General features: G+C 43.0%; 1 protein-coding gene across 2 annotated transcripts in view; it reads left to right on the top strand.

Annotated features, from left to right (window-relative positions):
- lamb4 (laminin, beta 4) overlaps positions 1-16,312 on the top strand; it is a 31,490-nt gene extending 15,178 nt beyond the window's left edge. For both annotated transcript variants that reach the window (XM_028448404.1, XM_028448405.1), the window contains exons 17-36: positions 257-445; positions 1,304-1,416; positions 2,997-3,108; positions 3,199-3,376; positions 4,742-4,885; positions 5,435-5,666; positions 5,753-5,898; positions 5,976-6,200; positions 6,288-6,505; positions 6,690-6,786; positions 7,210-7,573; positions 7,674-7,837; positions 7,914-8,119; positions 8,240-8,437; positions 8,558-8,702; positions 8,920-9,127; positions 10,333-10,468; positions 10,545-10,712; positions 13,233-13,386; positions 15,669-16,312. In XM_028448404.1, the coding sequence (XP_028304205.1) occupies positions 257-445; positions 1,304-1,416; positions 2,997-3,108; positions 3,199-3,376; positions 4,742-4,885; positions 5,435-5,666; positions 5,753-5,898; positions 5,976-6,200; positions 6,288-6,505; positions 6,690-6,786; positions 7,210-7,573; positions 7,674-7,837; positions 7,914-8,119; positions 8,240-8,437; positions 8,558-8,702; positions 8,920-9,127; positions 10,333-10,468; positions 10,545-10,712; positions 13,233-13,386; positions 15,669-15,808 (3,537 nt within the window). In that variant the 3' untranslated portion in view covers positions 15,809-16,312. The remainder of the gene's footprint in view (positions 1-256; positions 446-1,303; positions 1,417-2,996; positions 3,109-3,198; positions 3,377-4,741; positions 4,886-5,434; positions 5,667-5,752; positions 5,899-5,975; positions 6,201-6,287; positions 6,506-6,689; positions 6,787-7,209; positions 7,574-7,673; positions 7,838-7,913; positions 8,120-8,239; positions 8,438-8,557; positions 8,703-8,919; positions 9,128-10,332; positions 10,469-10,544; positions 10,713-13,232; positions 13,387-15,668) is intronic.
- The last annotated feature ends 565 nt before the right edge of the window (positions 16,313-16,877 follow it).

Below are 16,877 nucleotides of genomic sequence, written 5' to 3'. Positions count from 1 at the left end.
CAGGAGGAAGGAAAACGATTATCAGTGTCAGTTCAATCACTGTTGTTATTATTATCAGGTATTGAACTGTTGTCCCACAACTTCATTTACCCCCAAAGGGCAATATTTTTCCGTGTGTGTGTGTCTGTCTGTCTGTCTGTCTGTCTGTCTATCTGTCTGTTTGTGTACACGCGTGTGTGTGTGATAGTGTGTCCTGCTGAGAATGTGATAATGTGTCCTGCTGTCTGTGTTTATCACTGTGATGTTGGTCCCACAGCGTAGCAGCCTTCCTCTGTTCCCCGGACTTGCTCTGCAAATGATTCCCCGTCAGAGGTCAGCTGACCAGCCCGCCACCTGGACCGGCCTGGGATTGGTCAGAGTGATGGAAGGGGCAGGGCTTAGGTTTACAGTGGACAACCTGCCATCTTCATCAGACTATCAGCTAGTGATTGCCTATGAGCTGGAGGTGAGGCACAGATCCAGAGCTGGGTCAAAGTCTTGATCATGGTCCTAGTCCATGTCCAGGTCCATATCAGGTTTAGGTGCTTATTTTGATTCAGATCTAGGTCTACTGCCAGGTCTTCATCTCGGTTCAGCTCCTGTTCCAAATACAGGTCTTGATCCAGATACTGATTTAGATCTAGATCTGACTTGATCGAGATATGGATCTTCGCCCAGGTATGAGGTGCCCTTACTGGTGCGTGCTCTGCTGTGGACCCACACCTGCCCAACATGAGGAGTTTCTATGAATGAGTGATGCATTGTGCCCTGGCCTCCACTAGTCGCAGCACGCTTTGATGGGACCATGCCTCTCTCCTTTTGGCCTTGGACTCTTTTTCTTTACCTCTGCTACGATTCCCACTATGGCACTCATGCTGATTCAGTGGTGATGATTTTTGTAAATAACTTGATTTTAGTTATGCCACTACTGTAACCACCAAATACAGTATATAATATTGTTTTCCTGGCATTAATCACTCATAAGCACTTCTACTTTGTTCTGAAATTCCTTTTCCTTATTTTTTCTGCTATGATAGAGCGTAAAATCCCATTGGTCAGCAGATTTGTTTAAATCAAAAACAATTCATAAGCTCCTTTGACAATTTATAGTAGAATGTGGGTGTATTGATGGCGTGATATTAAGTAAATTCTCATGCACAAAATTATGGGGGCTGTGATTTATTAAGGGAAGTGCTGCATGCAGGTGTTCTCGGCATATTTTTTGGCACAGCACATTTTCACATTTTCAGTGCATAAGTTCAGCCCCACGTCCTGATTTAGATCCAGGTTTAGGTTTTGACTGCACCTCCTGACTCCTCTACAGGCACCCTCTAATTGGCTAGCTTCAGTCAGCATTGTTATGCTGTCGCCAGGCAACAGAGGCTGCCCCAACCAACCAGAAGGCACCAAAACTGTGTTACTACCAGGAAAATCGAGGTGAGTCGTCAGCGGTCAATACAACTCACTCCATTTTACACGTTACACGTCCCTAAGATGAAGGTTCAAAGGCAGTTTATATCTTTAATTTGATCTTTTATGGTATACTCTGATCTTGTTTTATGTTTTTTATTGCTTTGCTTTAATTTGTCTTTCCTTGCTTAAGCAATTTCCCCCTGGGATTAATTAATAAAGGAATTCTGATTCTGATTCATCTCGTTTTGCCTTGTCTTGTCTTGTTTTGTCTCATTTTATCTACCCTGAACATGCATTGTGTGGCCTCATTTTGTCTTGCTTTGTGATGTCTCATCCATCCTCATCTTGTCTTGCTTCTTGCTTCGTCTTGCCTTGTCTCGTTATGTCTTATCTTCATTTGCCACAACTTGCCTTGTCTTTCTTTGTCTCATCTTGCCTTGCCTCGTTTTGTCTTGCCTTGTCTTTTCCTGTCTTATCTCGTCTTGTCTCATCTTGCCTCATCTTGTCCTGTCTTCTCTTATCTCGTCCCATTTTGTCTCATCTTATCTTCACTGAACTTCCTTTGTCTCACTTTGTCTCTATCTTGTCTCTATCGATCTCATTTTGTATCGCCTCATTTTGTCTTGCTTTGTAATATTTTTATCCATCCACATCTTGTTTTGTTTTGTCTTGTCTTGTCTTGTCTTGTCTTGTTTAGTCTCATCTTGTCTTGGTACAAGATGCCTTGTCTTTCTTTGTCTCATCTCATCTTGCCTCATTTTATCTTGCGTTCTCTTGCCTCGTCTCATCCTATCTTCCCTTGTCTTCACAAGTCCTATCTTACCTTGTTTGGCTTCATATTGTTTGTCTAGCTTTGTCTATTCATACCTTGTCTAGCCTGGTTTTTTCTTGCCTTATCATATCTTATCTTGTTTAGTTTCGTCTTGACCTTTCTCACATTTGCCTCAACTTGTCTTATCTTGTCGTCCCTTGTCTTGTGCCCTTTCTGGTCTTGTCTTGTTTTGCCCTATCTTGTCTTGCCTTTTGTTATCTAGTTTTTTCATGTCTTGCCTAATCTTGCCTTGTCCTGTCTCACCCTGTCTTAACTCGTCTTGTCCTGTCTTGCTGTGCCTTGTTTCATCTTGTCTGTTTCATCTTGTCTTGCCTCATCTTCTCTTCTTTTTCCTTGTCTTGCCTTTTGTCTTATCTTGCCATGTCTCATCTTGTTTTTTCTTGACTTTACTCGACTTGTCTTGCCTTGTCTCATTCTGCCTTGGCTTATATTGTTTCTTCTTGTCTTGTCTTCCCTAGTTTTGTCTTGCCTCGTCATGTCTTGCCTTGCCTGATCCTATCTTGTCCTGTCTTGCCTGTTGCCTTGCCTTGTCTCATCTTGTCTTGTTTTGCCTTATCTTGCCTCATCTTTTCTTGTCTTGTCCTGTCTTTCCTTGCCTCGTGTTTTATTTTGTCCTGTCTTGCCTTGCCTGATCAGATCTTGTCCTGTCTTGCCTGTTGCCTTGCCTTGTCTCATCTTGTCTTGTTTTGCCTTATCTTGCCTCATCTTTTCTTGTCTTGTCCTGTCTTTCCTTGCCTTGTGTTTTATTTTGTCCTGTCTTATTTTGTCTCAGACTGGGCATTCTAGATGCTCCGGTCTGTCTGAATGCAGGAGCGCAGTACTTCGTGGACGTGGCTCTCAGCTCCCAGTCCGGTTCAGAAAATTCTCACATCCTCATTGACTCGGTGAGGAAAACCAAAATCCTCCCGCTACCATAATTGTCCAATCACAGCTTCTTATGACTTCCTCTCACAAAATTGTATCTGCATTCACAGATTGGTCTGATTCTCAGCTTCGAGTCAGTCCCTGACCTTTGCACTCAGGATGATGTTGCAGTTTCCCACCCTTTCCGCTGTGTTGGATTAGCTGTGTCCGACTCTCAGGAATCACTCCTGGAAGTCTGTGAAGGAATCATTAAAAGCCTGTCAGCAAAGATCCACAAAGGCGCCGTGGGTGAGTAAGCGTGTTTGGCCCCAACACGTACAGTATATGCAGTGTTTTGAAAAGAGGTGGGAGACAATTACTATTAGTACAAGTGATTTTAATGTAGGGGCTATCTTTAAAAAATTATTCCTCAATTGTGACGTAAGTTACTCTGCACAGTTTCTCTGCGTTTGTGATTGGTCAGATGCTGCAATCACATGCTGCCAGGCTGATTACCTAAATTAGTAAATTACATGGCTTAAAGGGACTTAGGGCAAGAACAAGAAATAAAACTTAATCGTGACACAGTAGGTATGGTGTTCTTTCTCCTCCAAACATGACCAGTTGAGTTTTTACCAAAAAGTTCTATTTTGGTTTTATCTGACCATTTGACATTCGCCCAATCCTCTTCTGGATCATCCAAATCCTCTCTAGCAAACTTCAGACGGGCCCGGACATTTACTGGCTTAAGCAGGGAGACACGTCTGGTACTACAGGATTTGAGTCCCTGGCGGCGTAGTGTGTTACTGATGGTAGCCTTTGTTACTTTGGTCCCAGCTCTCTGCATGTCATTCACTAAGTCCCCCCGTGTGGTTCTGGGATTTTTTCTCACCGTTCTTGTGATCATTTTGACCCCACGTGGTGAGCTCTTGCGTGGAACCCCAGATGGAGGGACATTATCAGTGATCTTGTATGCTTTTCATTTTCTAATAATTGCTCCCACAGTTGATTTCTTCACATCAAGCTGCTTACCTATTGCAGATTCAGTCTTCCCAGCCTGGTGCAGGTCTACAGTTTTGTTTCTGGTGTCCTTTGACAGCTCTTTGTTCTTGGCCATAGTGGAGTTTGGAGTGACGTTTGAGGTTGTGGACAGGTGTCTTTTATACTGATAATGAGTTCAAACAGGTGCCATTAATACAGGTAACGAGTGGAGGACAGAGGAGCCTCTTAAAGAAGAAGTTACAGGTCTGTGAGAGCCAGAGATCTTGCTTGTTTGTAGGTGACCAAATACTTATTTTACTGAGGGATTTACCAATTAATAATTAAAAATCCTACAATGTGATTTTCTGGATTTTTTTTTTCTCATTTTGTCTCTCATAGTTGAGGTATACCTATGATGAAAATTACAGACCTGTCATCTTTTCAAGTGGGAGAACTTGCACAATTGGTGGCTGACTTAATACTTTTTTGCCCCAATGTACCCGTAAAAATAATGTCAACCATGTTTCTCATTTCCAAAATGATGCATTGTAGAAAAGACTGGACAGATGAAACAGTTATTTTATGCTCTCAGGGACATTTGTGTGAAATGGCTAAATTTTGTGCAGTGGAAAATGTAGTTATTACACGTTATTGAGTGAGACAGTGACGGGGTTGTTTTTTTTCTGATTTCAGCCTGTAAGTGCAACCTGATTGGCTCCCTCAGCCCCTCCTGCAGTAAAGTGGGTGGAGTTTGTGAGTGTAAAACCAATGTGATCGGCCATTGCTGTGACCGATGCGCGCCGCTGACGTTCGGCTTCGGACCTGATGGTTGCACAGGTAAGGAGGAGCCTGCATTGGTTATTTGGGTCCATCTTAAACCTAGGACGTTGTGTTTGTGCCAAAATTCTTGTTTTCTTTCTTTTTTTTTTGCTTTGCAACATACAAGACAAAAGACAGGAACAAACAACAATGTAATTACCCGACAGCATACATCCAGAGAACAACATTTACAATTTCTTACAGTCCAGTAAACAGTGTGTGTGTGTGTGTGTGTGTGTGTGTGTGTGTGTGTGTGTGTGTGTGTGTGTGTGTGTGTGTGTGTGTGAGTGAGTGAGTGAGTGAGTGAGTGAGTGAGTGAGTGAGTGAGTGAGTGAGTGAGTGAGTGAGTGAGTGAGTGAGTGAGTGAGTGAGTGAGTGAGTGAGTGAGTGAGTGAGTGAGTGAGTGAGTGAGTGAGTGTGTGTGTGTGTGTGTGTGTGTGTGTGTGTGTGTGTGTGTGTGTGTGTGCGTGCGTGCGTGCGTGCGTGCGTGCGTGCGTGCGTGCGTGCGTGCGTGCGTGCGTGCGTGCGTGCGTGCGTGCCACAATTCTGAATGATGTTTGTGCGCAGGTTGTGCATGCGACCCTTATGGCTCGCTGATGGAGTCATGTGACCCTATCAGCGGTCAGTGTGCATGTCGGCCCGAGGTGAGCGAGCAGCGCTGCGACAGCTGCCAGAGAGGATTGTGGGGATTTCCGTCATGTCAGCGCTGTGAGTGCAATGGACATTCAGAGGACTGCGACCAAGAAACTGGACAGTGTGTGAACTGTAGGGGACACACCTCCGGAAATCATTGTGAAAGGTTTGAGTTCCATTCCGAGAAAGAGCTTTGTTTGTTTCTGTTTGTTTTGTTTTAAGTTTTTCTTACTATGTCTTTGTTTGTGGAAGGTGTGAGGAGGGTTACCATGGTTACCCGCTCTGTCGACCATGTCTGTGTCCGGAGCTTCTGGGCAGCAGCAGGTTCTTTGCAACTTCCTGTCAGTATGACAGTCAGTCACTCAGCCTCACCTGTAACTGCCTGGAGGGACACACAGGTAAGTGTCTGTTAAGGTGTATGACTATCCCACCTGTCCGTTTCACCTTCCTGTTCCACTTTCCTGTCCTTCTTTAGGTCCTCGCTGTGACTTGTGCAGCCCTGGTTACTATGGTAACCTGACGCTGGATGGGGCGCGGTGTCAGGAGTGTCCATGTAACAACAACGTGGATCCGAGCGACAGCTCAGCCTGCGACACTGTGACGGGCGAGTGTCTGCGCTGTAGGCACAACACTGCTGGGCCCCGCTGTCAGAGCTGCAAGCCTGGTTACTATGGCAATGCTGTGCAGCAGGCCTGCAGAGGTAAGGTCATAGGAAGGTCATGTAAAAACACATGATGCTAGAAATCACATTGTGAGTGTGATATCTCCTTCTCCTGTCCATGCTCAGAGTGCACGTGTGACCGGCGGGGCACGCAGGTGACAGCATGTCCACTGGACAGTCGCTGTTTCTGCAACGCTCAGACGGGACGCTGTCCCTGCAGGACGGGAGCAACTGGAGACCAGTGTGACCAGTGCGAGGATGGATACTGGAACCTGGATGGAGTGTCAGGCTGCCAGCCCTGTAGCTGTGACCCAACAAATGCTGTTTCCAACGTCTGTGACAAGGTCAGCAAACTTTAGTTATTTAAACCATCGATTACTGAAATCAACAATTACTATTATACTGCAGCAATTCAGAATCATTGAATCAATCAAATAACTATTTTTTTTTAGGAATTGCACATGATTAAAATTGCGTTGTGTGTGTGCGTGCGTGCGTGCGTGCGTGCGTGCGTGCGTGCGCGTGTAGGTCAGTGGACAATGTCTGTGTCGGCCTGAGTTTGGGGGACGACAGTGTGACGAATGTGGAGAAAATCACTTTGGAAATCCTGACCTGCAGTGTGTGTGTAAGTACCAGTGTAAACACTGGCGTGATTCTGTGCTGATATTCAGCACAACCTCTCATGTGATATTTCTTTTATACAATAGTTCTACAAGCACATTAGTCAATAGTATTAAGCAACAAGAGATTATAATTTGTTTATTTAAGCATTTATTTGGTTCCACCAAAACAAATAATGAAAAGGGAGGCAAGGCTGTTGCCAGGCAACACATAAACTGTTGTTAGAACGCCTGTGAGGCGAAGTGAAAATGTTTGTAAAAAGTGCCAGTGCCGTTGTTTTTCTATATCAGCACTCATAAAATCCAAGTCCAATCAAATTTCTTGGTCGGAACTAACTGTTGTATAATTACACACAGACACACACACATGTACATATATATTTCAGTTTTGTGTGTGTGTGTGTGTGTGTGTGTGTGTTTGTTCTCAGCTTGTGACTGTAACTTAGAGGGGACTCTGCGCCCGGCGTGCAATCCTGAAACCGGTGAATGTTTGTGTCGTCCGGGTGTCTCTGGGATCTTATGCGAGGAGTGCGCTCCAGGACGTGACTCGGCATTCCCCGACTGCAAGGAGTGCCATCCGTGCAGAGATCTGTGGAGCGGGCACGTTATCGACATCCTACGTGCCGCTGAGAGGATGTCCACACTCATCCCAGGCACTGCCACGAAGCCGGCACAACACCGACAGCAGCAACTGATGCTGAGGATTCACTCCGAATTGGAGAAATTTCACAATATCTCAAACCTGTCCATGCCCGGTATGGAGAGGGTGGACAAACTGTTTCTGAAGGTCAGGTGAGGACATTCATAGACAGAAAGGGACACGAAGACACAAATGGATAAAAGAATGTTTGATGATGGATGGATATTTTAATAAAGTTTTGTCTGGGAGCAGAAAGTTGAAGGACGTGATTGACCCGAACATCATCATCATCGATCCTTCATCGCTGTTGAACACCGACATGGAGAACATCCAGCAGGAGTTCACCAAGCTACTGAATCGGCTGAAGGACAACATCCTCACTCTCTCAGAGGACACAGATAGCGAGGGAGGACAAGGTGACAGAAGGAGAGCAATGTTGTAATCTAGATGGTGTCTGTTCTATCTGATGACCACTGATGGACTTTCCCATAGAGCTCTTTGAGGAGATCCAGAAACTGCACCGCACCTTCATGTCACAGGAGCAGAGGCTGAAGGATGCAAACAGAGCTGTGGAGGTTTCCATGGCAACCAGGCAGGATGCTAAAGACAAACTGAACACATGCAGCAGTCCCAGAGGAGACCTGACACCGCTGGAGAAGAAGGTCCAACAGCTCCAGATTCTCCCATTGAACAAGAAGGTGAGTTATCATCTGAAAATCCGCTTCAGCAGCTCTTCGTAAACTTGATGCCGTCAGCTAATATTTACATCACATTAAGTCCTACTGGACTTTGAAGCAGCTGCTTGTGTTCTGATGCAGATCTGTGGAGATCCAGGCCTGGAGGACTGTTCAGGATGTGGAGGAGCTCTCTGCACTCTGAGTACTGGAAGAAGGAAGTGCGGCGGTCCAAACTGTGGAGGAGTTCTTCCTCTGAGCGTGAACATTTCAGAGACAGCAAAGAGAGTGAAGGAGCAGCTACAGAAGCTCCCGACCCGGCTGTTGGAGTACAAGAACAAGGCAAGACCTCCTACCTCAGCAGGGCACAAAGACCAGTACTCCAGCTCAGTATGGTTTCCAGCTCTGATGTCCGGGCTGAATCTGATGGTTCTGGCCTCTAACAGGTGTTTTTGTGTTTAGGTGGATAAAGCTAAAGAAGTGACAAAGGATGCCATCACTCAGACCAACCAGCTCCAGAAGCGTCTGAGCAACCATGCTGACGACTCGGAGCGAAAGAAGAACCAAACCAAAGAGCTAATCCAGAGAGTCCGAGAGTACCTGATGGGTCTGTAGTCAGTCAGATGGTCCATCCATCCGTCTGTCTGTCTGTCTGTCTGTCCGTCTGTCTGTCTGTCTGTCTGTCTGTCTGTCCGTCTGTACTTCCTATTGACAACCCGTGCAGCAGCCATTTCTTATTCCCTCTAGCTTGTTATTCCAGTGGACAAATGTGTGTCTCTGGTCTGTGTTTTGAACTTGGCTTTCTGCCATGGCTCTGCTCTCAGATGACTTGGTTCCTCCTGAGGACATCAGTAGGATGGCCGCGGCCGTGCTGAAGCTGAAGCTGCCACGGTCACGGGAACAGATCTCCTCCATGATAGAGGAGATCAAAAAGCTCCTGAATAACGCTGCACGCTCTCAGGACGACCTGAAGAACCTCAGTGAGCGAGCCAAGAGCAGCCAGGACCTGCTGAAGCAGGCTCTCAGCCTCAGGTCAGAGACTGCTATCACTGCTGATATAATTGATTTATAATAATAATAACAACAACAACAATAAAATATAATTAATATTATCATTAAATAATAATATTATTATGGGTTAATAATATTATGGACCCATAAGCCTGGGGGTATTTCATCAAAGTGTGCTTGAAAGAACCAGGCCTACAGTTTAAACCTGGTTTATCCAAGCCCCTGCCACCACGCTGGCTTTTTTCATTTCATCAAACTCTCCTCAGCTTGAAGCTCACTTTGCAAAGTAGTAACTAAGTTAATCAAAGCAGATAGTGAAACTGGTAACTAATTAAGAAAGAAAGTATTTAATTAATAGTAACCATTAAGTAGGTAAGTTAGTTATTGAGAAAGTAAATAAGTTACGAAGTGGATAGTTAAGTTAGTAACTATTAGTGTTAGTACTATCTTAGTTACTAACTAAGATAGTATGAGAGTACTAGGATGGTTTGTTATTTACTAAGTCCATAGGTAATTTTGTAAATAAATAAGACAGAAACTAATGGTAAATAAGTAACTGTAAGTAGTTAAGTTAGTAACTAAGTAATTAAAAATGTAAATAAGTAACTTATCAACTATGTAAGGCTGTAGGTAGGTAGGTAGGTAAGATAGTAACTAAGACAGTAGCCAGGTAAGTAACTGAGTAAAGAGATAACTTAGTAAGTAACTCGACAACAAAGTTACAGAACATGTAAGTAAATCAGTGTCTCAGCCACATTTCTACTTTAAAAGTAGCAAACGGTTAAAGTTGGTGTTATTTAGTCAATTTGTCATAGAGAACTACTGAAGCATGTATGATCAGATGCTGATCATGTGAGCTTGCAGAGCTTGCAGAGCAAGACCCTCAGGTAAAACCTGGAAATAAATCTAAGCTGGGTTTGTTAAAATTCCCCCTTGGATCATGTAAGCGCACTTTGATGACATGTCCTCCTTTTTGAAGAAACATCCTCCGTTATTTATTTATTTATGTGTTGAAGGAAAAATGCACATTGAGCAAAATAAATATTTAATTACTCCTATGTATGATAGGAGCCTTCCTTTATCAAAGTAACAGGTAGAGCGGTGTCATGAATCAGGTGGTACTCCAGCAGATCAGCATGGCCTGAGATCAACCATCAAGAGTGTATGTGTGTGTGTGTGTGTGTGTGTGTGTGTGTGTGTGTGTGTGTGTGTGTGTGTGTGTGTAGGGACCGCACTAAGGACGTGGACATTAAAGACATTAGTAGGAATCTTTATGAAGCTGAGCACGCTCAGGACAAGGCCAACGACGCGTTGGAGGCATCAAGCAACGACCGCGACACGGCCAAAGATCTAATCACAAATGTGAGACACAAAGAAAGCCTGGGATAACGTCATGCATGAGTGACCCACCCTGGTTTTAACGTTATTTATGTCTCAGGTGGAGGACAGACTGACAGACATTGAAGACAAACTGACCAAGCGTCCTGGAGATCTGCTGAACGAGATCAGAGTTGTGAAACTCAAAGTAGAAGACAACCGACAGACAGCTACAGATGCCAAGGAGAGCGCACAGACCGCCTTAGACACAGCTACAGACACACAGGGGGTAAACTACGCTAGAAACCACAGACATTAGACTACAGACACACTATACACTTTAATCCAGTGCAGATTTATTTGTAAACTGCATATCATACACAAGCAGTGTTCATTTTGACGATAAATTTTGATTTAGTCATAGTCGTTTGACTAAAATAAATACTGATTTAGTCATCAGGACTAGTTTAGTTGTAGTCTAATTTAAAGACAGACATACACTGTGCGATTTTTGGCCCACTTTGAGCCGATTTGTCACTCGTGCATCTACTTTTTGGGATCAGTCCGAGTCTCAGCTAAAACGTGTGTTGTACATCATGTCGTATACATGGTGTAGTATACATGGGGTCATGGCCAGCTCTCCACCAGAAATCATACAGTCGTAAGAACCTGTTTGAAATCCTTATCGCCCCTCCTGAGGGTATCGCACTGATGAAGCAGTGCCACAGACCGCCTTACCTCAAACTCTCCTACTGCGCATGCACGAATACTGTAGGACCGCTGGAGAATTGACAGACCATACTGCCCATGTCTGTCCAGCCAACTCCTGGTCCATCACATTGCCGTCTTTTTGCTGAGATTCGCGTTTTAATGGCGAGTTTTTCTTCTTCTTTAAATTTGTATGTTGCATTTCCAAAAACAAGACCTTGATATGTTGTGTATGGACGTACAGTGTTAGCAGTCAGGTCCTATCAGAATGTCGGTCCGTATTGCGTGAGAACATGAATCGTGAGCTGCAAACATTCAGGCACAATTTGAGCTGGAGCTGAGTACAACGATTGAAAAATTGCACAGTGTCTGACATTAAGATTTACGTCACCTAAATCTGTAGATACAGTAGAGTTAACTAAAATATACAGAATGAGATTTGATGTGATCAGTGCTAAAACCGCATGATTACAAGTTCTGAATGGATTTCCTTCCATGTGAAAAAATAGTTAGTTTTAATTAGTTTAGTCAGGATCACCTTAGTCCAATTGTTTTTTTTAGCATGCAGTTTAAATTTGGTGGTACGGTTCTGTTCTGGGACCTCTCTGCACAGACGTTAGATGCCAACTGAAGACACTGTTTAATTAGACAGAAGAGGAGGAGCTGGGGTGGGGCTGGGTTGCGAGGTGTTTGCGGACAAAGCGTACAGAAGCAGTCGTGTTTGCAGTGGTTAAATACAGCACTTGGATGATGAATTGAATTAGGGGATGGATGCTGTTAGTTAACAGCTGCTGACAGATGAAGTATTTTGTGATGTATGTATGTATGTATTTTATGTAATTAGTCATAGTCTAGTTATTGTCAAAAATTTTGTCAACACAAACTATGACTAAAAATTTAAGTCAACAAAATGAACACTGTACACATGGCTGCTTCATGTGATTGAAGGTGCAACATTTAAAAAACATGAAACACAATTTACAAATCAACAATAAATACAGACACTAAACTACAGACATGCTATAAACTACAGGTAGTAAATCACAGACAAGCTACAAATTATAGATAGTAATAATAATACATTTTATTTGTAAGCACTTTTCAAGACACTCAGACACTTCACAGACAAGTTAAAATAACAACAACACAGTGATAAAAACCCGAAAATATAAATAAGAGGGAAAGAAAGAACAGTACAAAAAGCAAAAAACAGACATAAGTGAGTAGATGGTTATACATTAAAAGCAGAGTGAATCAGGTGTGTTTTGAGAAGTGATCTTGAAGATGGGAGGTCAGTGCAGTTACGGATTTGTCTTGGGAAAGAGTTCCAGTGGGTGGGGGCAGCGACAGAAAAAGCTCTGTCCCCCCAGGTTTAGTGCTTGGTCCTGGCGACAGTGAGAAGGTTTTCACAAGAGGAATGGAGTGTATGCGTCAAGGAATGTGGATCCAGTGGAGGTATTGAGGAGAGGGGTGATGAATGAGAGTTTTGGTGGCAGAGAAAGAAGGTGAAGGGCCCAGACGAGAGAGGTTTTGGAGGGAGTAATTTAATTTACTACTAGATAATAAACTATAAGCAAAATTAATTACAGACAAAGAACTACAGACACAATATAAATTTTATATTTCACCAAACTATATTGTCCTGCTAAATTTCATGAAATTGCACCCCCTGGAAAGGCCTCACAAATCCAAGTAAAGAGGTGGTTAAAGAATAATGATGACAAGAAAAATCCTTACGGGAACAATGGGGCCTTCGCATCACTTCTGATGCTCGGGCCCTAATTACAGACATGCTATAGTCTATATAGTAAACTACAAATAGAATAAACTACAGACACTGTAAACTACAGACACAATATAAACTGCAGACACTCTATACGCTATGGATAATAAACTTTAAAAAGAATCAACTACAGACATGCTATAAACTACAGATAGTGAAGTACAAACAGAATAAACTACAGACCCTGTAAACTGCATACACAGTATAAACTACAGACACGCTACAAACTACAATTAGTAAATTATAAACAGAATAAACTACAGACATGCTATAAACTCCAGATAGTAAACTTGTCTCTGTGCTGTGATTGGTTGACAGGAGCTGGCTGCTGTTGTCAGAGAGTTTGAGGATCTGAAGCAGAAGCGGCAGATTCAAACGGGCCAATCAGAGGCCGAGAAACGACTAAACGACATGGTTAAAGAGGCCGAGGACGTGAAGAAGAAGGTGGAGGAGCGACTGCGTCGCATACAAGGTTGTTTAAAATCACATGATTTTTAATCTACAGTGAAACCCTGACATGCTATCAAAGCAGAGCTGGACGTTATCTTGAAGAATATCTCTGAAGGATTTAGTGGCCACGTTTACATGGGAGCTTTAATTCCTTTTTAAAGCAGAATAAAAGTTAGTTCCTCTTTAAACTGACCTTGTAAACACTTAATTCCTAATGCTAATTTAATTCTGAATTAAACTTAAATCCGAATTAGGTGGCTGGTGTATTCCGATTTTAATTCCAAATTAAATTATTCCTCTTTTTTGTAAATACTTAATTCCCCTTTAAATTAATTCCGGTCGTTCTGCGCATGTGCGATGATGACATAATCCAGGATGGCCACACGGACTCCAGCCGAGACTATTTAATAAGAGCCTTAGAATACATGGATATAATGAAAAGAGTGGATGGATGGAAGCATCAACATGCAGATTTATTAAACACACATGGACCTCGGTAAATGGAACAGGCTTCACCGGACAGCTGATACTACGACCCGAAGGCGAAGTAAATGCGGCCCCATGCTGCATTCAGAGACTGTAATATTACTAAGTAGCTGGTAACAATTGAACCAGTTGTTAGAGCTACTATCTTTACCAGGGAGCAACTATTTATACCAGGTGATTGTTTTACTGGGCTTTATTTACTGGGGCGACTGTGGCTCAGGCGGTAGAAGGGTCGTCTTCTTATCAAGAGGTTGGGGGGATCGATACCAGTCTATACCTGTCTTGAGTAGTGTCCTTGAGCAAGAAACTGAACTCTAAGTTGCTCCCATTGGTGTGAATGACTTGATAATGTAAAGTGCTTTAGGACTACTTCAGTGTAGGCATAAAAGCGTGATAGAAATCCAGTCCATTTACCATTTATTTGCTGGTAAATGTATTTACCTTAAGTACTGTTAAACCCTTTTTCTTCCACTCCGCAGTCCAAACTGAAACTGTTTGTTATTGTCCAGCTGCCACTTCAAAACTACAATCAAATTAAAAGGAAAAACAGTTCTCATGCGTGGTCTGCGGACAAAGCGTGCAGAAGTAGGCGTGTTTGCTGTGGTTTAAATACAGCACTGAGACCAACTCTAACCCTTGGAACGCTCGAAACATGATCAGCTGTACGATTAACTGAATTAGGGGATGGATGCTGTCAGTTAACAGCTGCTGACAGATAAAGTATTTTGTGATGTATGTATGTATTTTTTGTAATTAGTCATAGTCTAGTTATTGTCAAAAATGTTGTCAACAAAAACTATGACTAAAATTTTAAGTCGACAAATGAACACTGTACACAAGGCTGCTTCATGTGATTGAAGGTGCAACATTTAAAAAACATGAAACACAATTTACAAATCAACAATAAATACAGACACTAAACTACAGACATGCTATAAACTACAGGTAGTAAATCACAGACAAGCTATAAATTATAGATAGTAATAATAATGAATTTTATTTGTAAGCGCTTTTCAAGACACTCATACACTTCACAGACAAGTTAAAATAACAACACAGTGATAAAAACCCAAAAATATAAATCAGAGGGAAAGAAATAACAGTACAAAAAGTCTTCTGTGTTACAGCCAACAATAAAAGGTTTGTTGTGTTTTTTTCCCGATAGACGTGATACATCACGTTCTCCCCTTGTCCAATCAGATCTCCTTCCCAACCTCCAGAACTAAAGCCGGATTGAATAAAGCCGAATAAACTGGTTTTTCTTGTAAACCTCAATTCGGGAATTGCTATTTCTATGTAAACATGAAGCAGAACTCTTTAATTCCGAATGATTTCATTCAGAATAACTAATTCCGAATTAAAAGACATCATGTAACCGTGGCCAGTGTTTCAGGTTTACTACTAGGGCTAGGTTGCTGGTGAGTTAGTATACAACTACAACATGATACACAATAAGAGAGCAATATTTACCCTGAAGTGAATGGATTTTATCGGTTCAGAATCAGATGTATGGAGGGTAATTGGGAGTCCGTTGAGCAAGGGTCACCAACCTTTATGAAACTGAGCTACTTAAAAGGTACTGAATAATCCAGTTGATTTAAACTTCTGAAATCTAATCACTATCCAAACACCAAATCTGTGATATTTGAACATGTTTGTCACAATTTTTTAGTGAAAATAAAGATTTAAATATGGTGTGTGTGCGTGTGTGCGTGTGTGTGTGTGTGTGTGTGTGTGTGTGTGTGTGTGTGTGTGGTGTGTGTGTGTGTGTGTGTGTGTGTGTGTGTGTGTGTGTGTGTGTGTGTGTGTGTGTGTCAGATCTGGAGCAGAGGATGGAGCTGCTGGAGGAGCAAAAGCAGCAGAGAGCAGCTGATGTGTTGAAGCTGCTGGAGGAGGCCGAGTTTCTGCGACAGGCCATTTCCTCCCAAGCAGAGGCCTACGCCAGCTGCTCCACCTAACCCTCACACACATGCTTATCACTTTATCACCCTCACAGGCTGAGGACTTTGTCTGTGTCTCAGTCTCTGTCTGTGCTGCAGCTGTAACTCTGTGGCATTAAATGTTTGTCATTCTTCGTTCCCTTCAGGGTTCTCCACAGTGAATCCTCTATCTCCATCTAACCCTATGAAGGAATGAATGAATGAATCCTCTGTATCCTCTTCTCTCACACCAACTGACTTCATGTCCTCTCCCACTACATCCATAAATCTCCTCTTTGGTCTTCCTCTAGGCCTCCTGCGTGGAAGTTCCAACCTCAGAATCCTTTTACGGATATATTCACAGTCCCTTTTCTGTACATGTCCAAACCATCTCAGTCTGAACTTATCTCCAAAACATCTCACATCTGCCAGCTCTCTGATGTTCTCATTCCTGATCCTATCTATCCTCCTCACTCCCAAAGAGAACCTCAACATCTTCATGTCTGCTCCCTCCAGCTCTGCCTCCTGTCTTTTCCTCAGTGCCACTGTCTCTAAACCATACAACATGGCTGCTCTCACTACCGTCTCTACACCTTTCTTTTCATTCTTGCTGATACTCTTTGATCACACATCACGCCTGACACTTTTCTCCACCCGTTCCTGCTTGCACACACTTCTTCACCTCTTTTCCACACTCTTCATTGTTTTGAACTGTTGATCCAAAGTACTTAAAGTCCTCCACCTTCTTTATCTCTACTCCCTGTAACCTCACTGCTCCACTTTGTTTCTTCTGCACATGGATTCTGTCTGGCTGTGGCCAACCTTCATTCCTCTCCTTTCCAGAGCACACCTCCACCTCTCTAGATGTTCCTCCACCTGCCCACTGCTCTCACTACACATCACTATGTCATCTGCAAACATCGTAGTCCATGGAGCTTCTGGTCTAAGCTCAGATCTCACACAGAATATGAGCTCAAAGAATAAAGTCAGGAGACATCACTGTTTGTGTGGTGTGTGTGTGTGTGTGTGTGTGTGTGCGAGTGATAAACAGATAGCTGCAGCTCATCTCTACATGCTCACACATGTTCAAACACTGAATTAAACCTTG

The sequence above is a fragment of the Gouania willdenowi genome, chromosome 6 (assembly GCF_900634775.1).
Source record: "Gouania willdenowi chromosome 6, fGouWil2.1, whole genome shotgun sequence".
NCBI lineage: Eukaryota > Metazoa > Chordata > Actinopteri > Blenniiformes > Gobiesocidae > Gouania > Gouania willdenowi.
The sequence above is the reverse complement of the archived record's forward strand: the minus strand, read 5'-3'. Positions and strand labels throughout refer to the sequence as shown.